Raw genomic sequence first — 11,471 nt, 5'->3', positions numbered from 1 at the left:
TGCCTTGGCTTTTTGCATTTTTCTTCTATTAATTGAATCTACGCACCCAATTATAAACATTCGTTTTTGCTTTACTTAACTGGTGCAGAATTGTTCATATTTTACTTGATTTATATGAAATTGTATATTGTTGATGTGTACTTATCATGCAAATTAAAATGTGCCCCCTCTTCATACATGATGCAATTTGTGCCACTTAGCCATTTTTCATGTTGCATATTGCTAAGCAACATTAATTAAAGCAGCACTATCTAGCTGTGTTCAAAATTTGCAAGATGTATATAATGAGCGAGTACATCATGAATTCATCTTCCAAACCTCGTTTTAGTCTTATTCCGAATCACTACGGTACACTTATAAAATTAGGCTACTTATATTTGGACTATTGTAGCCTGGTCGGGTCGTCACAGCTGCGGAGTAACACATACCTGCGTGAATCGCCATAGACATAAACTTAGAGAAGTAGCTCCGGTTGGAATGTTCTTCCGCGGGATGTGTGCAGTTCTGTTTATTAACCGCTAGAGAGCCAAAAGTTACATAGTGCTGCTTTAATATGATATATTTTGAAATATTTTCTAATATAATTGTACATATTTGTTTTACCACAACTACATATTTCCTAGGACGACTTCAGAAGAAAATGGCATATGTTAGGCCACTAGAGAGCAGTAAAAAGTCTGTGTCTGAAGACCACCACAATGAGCACTGAGGAACACAGTCAACAATTATACAATAAGCTGTAACACACAAACCTTCTCCACCTTCCCCAGACCGCATGTGTGTCATTGTGTGGGTGGTCTCCATGGTTACAGGCCTTTGATCTCGGCCTCTTATGAGGGACACTAGTGAAAAACAGCATTCACATAGTGGCTTTGTTCGATTGCATCAAGAACAGGTTGGCAGCAAGTACAGGCTAAACCAAACTGATTGAATCTGTGTAGGGAAGCAGTTGTGTGTGGATGTGTGTTTGCTAGCAACCAGACTATGAGATGTGTACAGACTGCCAGAGATTTTACAAGACAAGCATGAGCAATGATTTCTGTGATGGCTGCTTGATGAACATTAGAGATGAACTGATGGAAATAAAAAAATAAAAATAAAAATGGCTACATCCACACTCAAAAAGCAGGCTTCAATACATTGGTAAAAACAAACAGACAACTTAGCACCCGCATTAATGAACATCATAGTTATATACGTAGAGGTGATCCAAAATCTCCAGTAGCTAGACACTTTAAGGATGCAAATCACCCTGCTCACACTTTAGTTGTTTGTGGTATTGACCGAATTCATCCATCCCACAGGTATTCCAACACTGATCAAAGATTACTACAATGTGAAAGTCGTTGGATTTTTCAAGTTAAAACTGAGCAACCTTTTGGTCTTAATGAAACTATAAATCTTTCTTGCTTTCTTTAGGTTTTTTCTGTCCATCACAGACAGTTTTGTTCAGTTAAACCCACCCATCTTGGCGGTGATTGTTAATTACCTATTGCATCTTCAATTAATTGTCCAACTGATTCAGTTTGATGATCTGTTCTCTGTTTTGTGCCTTGATCTCCTTAAATGTTTGTTAACCAGTGTTGGAATCTTTAGCACTGAAGATAGTCCAGCCTTTTATGTATGTGTGTGCACAGTCACTTTTTTGTTTGTGCACTTTAGTTTTTGTTGTATCTTCAGGAATAAACTCCTGTTCAAAGGACCTTGAACTCTGCATTTCGTTTGGTGTGTGGATTTTTTGCCTTGGCTTTTTGCATTTTTCTTCTATTAATTGAATCTACGCACCCAATTATAAACATTCGTTTTTGCTTTACTTAACTGGTGCAGAATTGTTCATATTTTACTTGATTTATATGAAATTGTATATTGTTGATGTGTACTTATCATGCAAATTAAAATGTGCCCCCTCTTCATACATGATGCAATTTGTGCCACTTAGCCATTTTTCATGTTGCATATTGCTAAGCAACATTAATTAAAGCAGCACTATCTAGCTGTGTTCAAAATTTGCAAGATGTATATAATGAGCGAGTACATCATGAATTCATCTTCCAAACCTCGTTTTAGTCTTATTCCGAATCACTACGGTACACTTATAAAATTAGGCTACTTATATTTGGACTATTGTAGCCTGGTCGGGTCGTCACAGCTGCGGAGTAACACATACCTGCGTGAATCGCCATAGACATAAACTTAGAGAAGTAGCTCCGGTTGGAATGTTCTTCCGCGGGATGTGTGCAGTTCTGTTTATTAACCGCTAGAGAGCCAAAAGTTACATAGTGCTGCTTTAATATGATATATTTTGAAATATTTTCTAATATAATTGTACATATTTGTTTTACCACAACTACATATTTCCTAGGACGACTTCAGAAGAAAATGGCATATGTTAGGCCACTAGAGAGCAGTAAAAAGTCTGTGTCTGAAGACCACCACAATGAGCACTGAGGAACACAGTCAACAATTATACAATAAGCTGTAACACACAAACCTTCTCCACCTTCCCCAGACCGCATGTGTGTCATTGTGTGGGTGGTCTCCATGGTTACAGGCCTTTGATCTCGGCCTCTTATGAGGGACACTAGTGAAAAACAGCATTCACATAGTGGCTTTGTTCGATTGCATCAAGAACAGGTTGGCAGCAAGTACAGGCTAAACCAAACTGATTGAATCTGTGTAGGGAAGCAGTTGTGTGTGGATGTGTGTTTGCTAGCAACCAGACTATGAGATGTGTACAGACTGCCAGAGATTTTACAAGACAAGCATGAGCAATGATTTCTGTGATGGCTGCTTGATGAACATTAGAGATGAACTGATGGAAATAAAAAAATAAAAATAAAAATGGCTACATCCACACTCAAAAAGATACTTTATTTTGTGTGAACGGAATTATTGAAAGGAAAAATTGCCTACACTGAGCTATAATATTGGTAGCTATTAAGTTTATAGGTTTAAAAGTTACATAAAGGAAATGTTAGATGACAGTTAATTTTTTTTTTAAATGTTCTCTATTAAAATAAACAAGAGAAAATTATGAAACAATTTATGCCAAAAATGTATCAGTAGCTTACTACTTAAAATGAATTTTTTTTTAGTTTTTTTTAAGTAATTCTTTTATTCAGCAAGGAGACATTAAATAATTCAAAAGTTTGCTTTTGCTTTTGACTTTTAAAAGGCTAAGATTTTTTCAAATAAATGCTAACTTTCTATTCATTAAAAAAAAAAAAAGAATCCTAAAGATGTATTGTGGTTTCCACAAAAAAATATATTAAGCAGCACAACTGTTTTAAACACCAATGGTAATAGGAAGAAATGTTTCTTGCGCAGCAAATCAGCATATTCGAATGATTTCTGAAGGATCATGTGACACTGAACACTGGAGTATTGACTGCTTTCACATCGCAGCAATAAATTACATTTTAAAATAGATTAAGATAGAAAACAGTTATTTTAAATTGCAATAATATTTCACAATATTGATGAGTTTACTGTATTTTTGGTCAAATAAATGCAGCCTTGGTGAGGATAAGACTTAAAAACTTTTGAACAGTGGTGTGCATAATAAAGATGATAAACATGTACTGTAAAATGTTTTTCCTTTTTTTGCTAACCTAAATATGTGCTTGATATAATTAACTGAGTTTTATTTAAGTCAATAGTCAAATGAAGTTGAAATAGACCCCTGTGATAACATCTACTTAGCTAGGTTTTTACTCCCTAAGAACTAAATTATTTGTGGTGCTTTATAAAATAGGGCAATAAACTGCCCCAAAACTGTCCGTTGTTATTACAGCATGAGGTTGAGACACGTAGCTTTGCTCTAGATTGCATTGTGTTAATTGTGCATTGTGTTTGTTTTAATTGACTTTAAAGAGTCTGTCTCTTTAAAGTAGGGTTGTCTGAATCTCAAATACATCCATGACTTTTCTTAGTCCAGGGCTGATCACAGTAGTCAGGTATTCTGACACTGTTTACTCTCCTTTCTCTGTCTCCCTCTCACTCTCTCTGACAGGAAGTGTAAACACTGATCAAGTGTCAAAGTCCAACCCACCAATTCTCACCTCCATTAAAGAGTGTCACCTTGCATAACTTTCCCAAATACCCCCCTAAAATGCCCCATATAATTCCACTACCCCCTCTAAAATTCCACCGTAAACTCTCCCCTGCTCCTCAGGACCACCTGCGTGGGACTCGGAAACAGGCTATCGATAGATCACACATTCCATTATTGATTTATTGAGATTACACCAAACATCACATTCTGTCGCCACAATGTTCACCTCCAGTGAAAATTTCACACCGTCTTACACTACTGTGTAAAAAGGCATGTAGCTGAGTGTGACAGAGGCTGTGACATATGACAACATTAACTCTTGTATTGAGGGCTAATGGCCATAAACCAACAGACATTACCAGATCAGACTAACACAACAAGAAATTATTTCGGGAGAAATATATTAGATCAGAATGAAGGAAAAGATGGGAGGAAAAAAAATATTTAAAAAAAAATATATATATACACTCTAAAAAATGTTGGGTTGTTTCAACCCAATGTTGGGTCAATACACATTTAGTATGAAGGGTTTGTCTTTATCTAGAGTACACTTTGTTTTGGTTATAAAACGTGAAACATTTATATTGATTATATGATGTTACTAAGCGTAATTAATTTTTGTGGTTAATTGTGAATAGATGATGAGAATGTTTCTATGTACATACAAAATCAATTTAACAGATCACTAGATTTGTAATGGAACAATTCGCAATGTCATTTCAATGCCATAAAAAATTGATCAAAAGTGGCAGCAAGGGCATTATAATGTTACAGATTTCTATTTCAAGTAAATGCTGTTCCTTTAAACTTTCATTTCTTCAAAGAATCCTGAAAAGGATGCATCAGTTCTGACAAAAATATTAAGCAGCACGACTGTTTTGATTAACTGATTTCTTGCGCTGTAAATCATCATATTAAAAGGATTTCTGAAAGATCATGTGACACTGAAGACTGAAGTGATGATGTGGAAAATACAGCTTTGCATGAAATAATCACTGAAATATAAATGGTCTGCTAAATGTAATATTTAAATGTAATAAATTATATATTATTATAATATTTAAGTCAGTTAAAGATGCACAAATAAATCCTGCTCAACTGACATATTTGATATACAATATAAATATGAATAATTATAAAGTTGCACAATGAAAATTGTGTAAAAAAGGAGAGAAATAAGGAACATTTTTATTTTCTTCACATGATTGAATTTTTCCGGGCAAAATGGTTCAAGTGTTTGGTTTCTAAGCAATCACATTTCCAAAAAAGCAATCAAGTCATCTCATTAGTCTTCAGTTCCATCCATGTTCTATTGTTGCTCCTGATGAGCAGACGAGAATGAGACAAAGAGCTGGAAGGATAATAGGACATTAGCTGCATGTGCTGAACGATCGTGACAACGGCCCGCTGTTTTTAAACCCTGCAGCCCTACAGAGAGAAATCAAGCATCTGAAATGGCAATTGGTCCTGTTGAGAATGCTGGACCATCAAGTCAAGGTGGGGTCAAACGGTGTCAGACATCCCGAATACACACACAAAATATCACTCTCTCCAGGGACGAGACCTTTACTCACTGCCCTGTGTCAAACTAACCTTTCTGCTATTTTTACACCACAAATATGAGATGAGAAATATCAAATCTGCTTTATCTCAGATCTCATGTCTCACTCTTACTACATCTTGCTAACATTATATCATCTACAAGATGTTGTAGAGAAATGACAATAAACCACCATGACTGGGATGTGACTCACAACCATCATGACTTTGGTGCTTGGTTGAAATTGCTTGTGTTAAAGCAATATAATATCTGTTGTCCAAAGTTATAAATCTCTTGAAAAGTATCTAATAAATGAAGAAAGGTGGAGCAAAATTAAAAATGACAGCATCAAATAAAGTAGGTATAGTTCCACTTTCCGTAGGCAAACAAAAATTAATCACAGTTAAGATAGACAAAAGTGACAACCTGCATTCGAGTTATGACTGTTTGCTGGTGTAACCTGATATATTTGGTTGATTCAGAGATAAATCGTATTTTTGAAATCATGTGACTGAAAAAAAATGACTACATTTTGGAACATTTATTTCAGTGTACATCATGACTCGGTTGTGTATTGAAGCTAGACGTAGGTTATACCTGGTCGTCCAGTTAAACTGCTCGAAACAGTAAAGGTGAGGTAGATAGACCAATTTGCCTTGTTTCTCCTTGAAGACCCTGATGGTCCTTCCGGAGTGAATAGAAAAGGGATGGTCCATTCTGCAGTATTATGCGACTCCTGCATGTGTACAGAAGTTATCTCTATGCCTATTGACTGAGGTGAGATAATCAGGGGAGATAACTGGTCAGTTTTCACCTCTGAGGTAATAATCTTAATGTCACTTGCTAAATAAAACACTAAGCATTACATCCCAACAATAAAACCAATAGCACTTTTTAGTCAAACAGAAACATCTTTAACGGTAAACTGAAATTGTATCATGTTGAACTCATAATGCAGTCTAGTAAAGCAAATGCACAACCTGGTAAGACGAAAGAAAAGTGAGAAACTAAAAGTGTCATATTTCACCAATCTAGGATTTTTCACTTTAACCTACATGCATTCAAAATAATCACTACTCTTAGCCAGAATCGGCCACATTTAAGATCAATCAAAATAATAAAACAGACTAAACTAGACAACTGTCTTCTGCACGTCAGTGTTTTTTTGTCCGAAAATAATTTGAATTGAAGGTTTGATGTGACAGCTTTGGGTGGTGTGTTGAGTTTCAGTTTGACAGAAAAAGGATGGTGTTGAAGGAGGGGCAGCCTGTACTTCACTATGACTATGAAAAGGACCACCAACACAAAAAAAGCCCATCAGTGTATTCTCTGTCTGGCTCCAATACACAAACCAGCACTCATCCTTGATTTCGGTTGATGTCCGAGCCTAGCAACACATTCTGTCCTTGAAATCATAAGCATATCATAAATGACACATTATAAAACCATGTTCTTCACAATGAATAGAGGAACAAGCAGATCATAAGAAAATGTATGAATGAGATCTATGAATTCATGTGAATTAGCCAAAACTTAATTAGTTCTGAATTGCTATTAGATCGTGTTGGGAAGTATGATGATGAGTGCTTCAGCAGAGTTGTGCATAGTGATGAATCACAATATAACATGGTGCTGCACTGGAGCGGTGCCTTTGAGGATCTGATGAGAAATACAATAATGAATGCATCTCTACCACAGAGAAGCATGGAGGAAGATGTGTCATGATGTGGAAGCATTTTCAGCTGCTGCTATGGTGAGCCGCTTCACTGTGAAAAGTCATTTATGCTTTGGAGTACAGGAGAATATTGCAGAATGGCTTGTTTCCCAGAACTGAAAAGTTGTTATACGAGAAACCATTAGATGGTATTTTTCCTCAAGAAAATGCTCCGGCCTATGTGGCAAAGACAACCAAGAAATGGCTTGAGAACAAATCCATCAGGTTCATGTTTTTGCCTGGTCTCACTTTTTTAAAGTACACAGACAAGGCTTCTGTTAAAGCAATAAACAGAGGTCAAAAAAGTATCTCATTTTCTTTCTTTTGGTGATAAAAACAAAACCTCTTATAATTACACATAATAATGGGCAGGCGTGCAAACACTGCTGTCCAGATGTGCTTGCTGAGGATTCAGACGTGAGGACTAAACGGTAATATGTAAACACCGCCTCGCGCTGCGTGATTCCTTTCTTTCAAGCCCGTTCAGAGAAACGTGTTAACAAACAAGGAAAACTTGGTCTAGGTGGTCAGACGCGGAGCTGCTGCGGGCGCAGAAGCGCGCTGTTTGCGCTGTTCATTAGACGCGTTGGTGTCAGGTGCGCTGCTGTAATTAGAAAACGCGCCGGTCAAAGGAAGAACTGTTTAACTGTGCTTTAGCAAGTCCTCTGCACTGTATTTGTCTTTTAGCAATGAGCGCGCAGAGTTTGCAGAGCTGACTATAATCCTCCCTTGGAAGAGCGCGTCTTTGTTCTAAAGCAGTGTTAGAAAGCAAATCACTTCCTTTAGTGAAGCCACTGCTTTTCATCTGTGGCGTTTCATGTCCTAATTGAGAGTCAGTAATGGGGACTCCCTCTTTACATAAGTGATTTCCTCCCATCACTGGTCCTCAACATCGGGCTTTGTTCAGACATGAATTATGCTCCAGACACACAAAAACATCACCATGCTTTATTTTCACTCTAAATGCCAACATAAGCGATAATGAGTTCAAAAATGTTGCGTGACAATGTAAGGCTAGGCCTATTTTATGTTATTTCTAACGCAACGGCAGCTAATTCTGAAAAGCCGCAGATAATAATCAGATAATTATAAATACATTTGAAGTTAATGCAGTCAACTGATTTCGTAGGCTATATATAAACATATAACAATTAAATAGATTGTTATATATATAAAAATATAACGATAGATAGATAGGCCTAGATAGATAGATAGATAGATAGATAGATAGATAGATAGATAGATAGATAGATAGATAGATAGATAGATAGATAGATAGATAGATGGATTTGGAAGTCACTATGGCATTCAATAGTGAATGATTATATTGAATAGTTTGTATTTCGTTGTTGTAAGTAGTTAACATTTACTAGTGTGTGTTAACAGTGTGTCTATATATATATAAATATATATATGAAAAAGAATAAATATCACTGTGTTTTGGTGATCATGTAAGCTTTAGTTATACAGTGACACACCACCCACTATTTTTGCATGTCGAAGCAATGCTTTTGCTATTGCTATGATTAAAGTTTCTACTCTGTGAGACAGGCTGCTATATGTACACTTTATTTCACAATTTCAGTATAGTCTTCAAGTAGCTAACAGTGTGTGCAGCTCCGTCCTAATTATTCTTTAACCGATATTAAAAGGAGAAAAGGGGCTGAAGGAGTTAAGAAATTAAGAGAAGCTTAGAGGTCACGTATCACGCTCCATTCAGTGGACTTCTGCAGCGGAAATGTACAATAGATTAGCTGCTCGTCGGAGTTACTATCCCGACACGAAGTAAAATCAGCGGGCTTCGCACTCAGAGTGAGAAAACTGAAGCCCAGGTGCGGCAAATCTCCTCTCCAATTTTGGGGCAACACCAAAACTGACAAAAACACAATTGGCACACGGTGCAATACACGCCAGCGCCTGATTTTGAGGGAGGAGAACTGATCAATGTGTTTACATGAACCACAGTAGAAGAGATCTCACTATCATACCTACTTTCATTTGACACCTCGAGACTGAAACTGGAAGTGAATTCTGACATTATCCACAACACTTAGGTGTGAGGCTACCGTTGTCTGCGCCGTAAAACATCTTTTCATCATCATGCCATAACAACATCTTAGTTTCAATCTAATTAACTTATCACAATCATTTCTGCCCGATTGAATGAGTTTCAACTCGGCTCGTTTTCTTAATCAGTAAACAACTTCAAATGGTTGAAAAGAGCACACATCAGGACTGCATGCTGGCACCACAAGTTTTTAAATTTGATAGAGTGTGTGCCCTAAATTACGAATTAGTTCACTAACCACGATTCAAAGATTTAGATGACAATCTGGAGTCTTAAAGACTGGCAACAGGCTTTCATAGAGATGTACGGGCCGAGTCGTAATGTGATTAGTAGTTTTTTTTTTCTCTTTTCTTTGACCTCTGAATGTGAGGGTATTTGTTCCGCTGTGTGTCGCATTCGGCGGTACCTTTTGAATAGATGAAATGAGATGATTTGGGTAACATCAATGCACTCTCACAGGACAAATAAGATGATTTGGGTAACATCAATGCATTCTCACAGGACGTTTCTGTGGCGCACAGCCATACAGGAATTTGTAGTAAATCTGGACCTCCTGGCTCTCGGCTCTTGACCCCCTCTCTGTGTTTCTGGACTAGCCTACCTCCGGGGGCATGTAGTGCAGAGGGCCATTAGGATATTTGACAATCTCAGCTTGTTACAACTCCATCAGTTAATTGGATCCCTTGTAGAGCCGCTCGTTTGACTCATCTGCCACTTAAAAAGACAAAGGCGCGCTGGGGGTCGTTCACACCTCGCGCCCCTGAGCAGGTATAAAAGAGCCGCTGGCCGTCCAAGCTTCATTCCACTCCACTCTTCACAAGGTCGAGAACATCTCTACTGCGGATAAGGTTTAGCCAGCTTTTTGGACTTTTTACCCACCCAAACAGAAGCCATGCAGATGCCTGGAAGAGCTTATGAAACCTTTGGACAATCAGTGCGTCCTTTCCATCCGGACTATGCCACTTCATCAAAACCGAGCACAGGGAAATCCTTTACAATCGACTCTCTGCTTGCGAGGCCTGACCATACGGAGAGAGACAGGACCAGTGTGTATCGGAACATATCCAACCAAGCGCCAGTCTCGAGCTCCGCTGTCCCATTTGCGGCTCAAGTGTACTCGCAAATGCCCCATTTTGCGTACAACCAGAGTATCATGCATACGCAGACTGGGTATCCTGTCTTCTGCTACCCGCCTTACAACTACCAGACAACATGTCGTGGAGCTATGTACGCACAAGGTATGTATGTTTGACAAATGTACTGTTAGGGAATCCGTTTTTAAAGCTATTTACTGAGATAAAGGAACGATGTTATAATACCCTAACCAATGCAACTTTTCTCACGCACAGATGCTGTACTGGCCAAAGCAGCAGTCCACTCTCACTATAAACACAAAGCTGGAAAATCCAAGCGAATGCGCACAAGTTTTACCAACGAGCAGCTTTCCAGACTGGAGAAGGAGTTCGCACGGCAGCAGTATATGGTGGGATCAGAGCGCTTCCTCCTGGCATCTGCTCTTCAACTCACAGAAGCACAGGTCAATTATGAAATACAGTTATGAATTTTAATTGTGAACATTCATTTTTAAAATGTAACCCAAACATTTAGTTCCCATAGATCAGATGCTAAACTTTTTTTTCTTGTAACTCCAGGTTAAAGTTTGGTTCCAGAACAGACGCATCAAGTGGAGAAAACAGAGTCTTGAGCAACAACAAGCCAAACTAGCCAAACTGGGACTTGCTGTGCCCCCCAAAAGCCCCGGATCCCAGGGCAGAGAGGATGAGGAGAGAGATTTCACAGAAGAGTCTGATGTAGACATTGACATCGACGATTCACTTCAAGACTGAAAAAACACTCGCTGTTACTTTCATAGAGTGTGTTTTTGTACATATTTGATTTCCTCTAGATGACACAGTCTTCTCTATTTGTACAAATATTTAATTAATAGATTTATATTTAAGGTGTTTCTCTTATACACCATTGCTCTTATAAGGGTATCTTTGTTTTCGTTAAAACGTTTGTATATGGATGAAATAAAGGAAATATATTTTTAAAATTGAATTCATGTTCTTTGTTGTATCTCTGAAATTGTCAT

The 11,471-nt window shown here is 37.8% G+C and overlaps 1 protein-coding gene across 1 annotated transcript; it reads left to right on the top strand.

Annotated features, from left to right (window-relative positions):
- Nucleotides 1-10,268: 10,268 nt before the first annotated feature.
- Nucleotides 10,269-11,223, top strand: LOC107582567 (homeobox protein not2-like). The gene is made up of 3 exons (XM_016268460.1): nt 10,269-10,614; nt 10,726-10,913; nt 11,029-11,223. The coding sequence occupies exons 1-3, from the start codon at nt 10,269-10,271 to the stop codon at nt 11,221-11,223; spliced, it is 729 nt and encodes a 242-aa protein (XP_016123946.1).
- Nucleotides 11,224-11,471: the final 248 nt, after the last annotated feature.

Source organism: Sinocyclocheilus grahami, unplaced genomic scaffold (genome assembly GCF_001515645.1).
Source record: "Sinocyclocheilus grahami isolate Dianchi unplaced genomic scaffold, SAMN03320097.WGS_v1.1 scaffold45.1, whole genome shotgun sequence".
In the NCBI taxonomy this organism is placed as follows: domain Eukaryota; kingdom Metazoa; phylum Chordata; class Actinopteri; order Cypriniformes; family Cyprinidae; genus Sinocyclocheilus; species Sinocyclocheilus grahami.
This window is presented reverse-complemented; position numbering and strand designations above follow the sequence as displayed.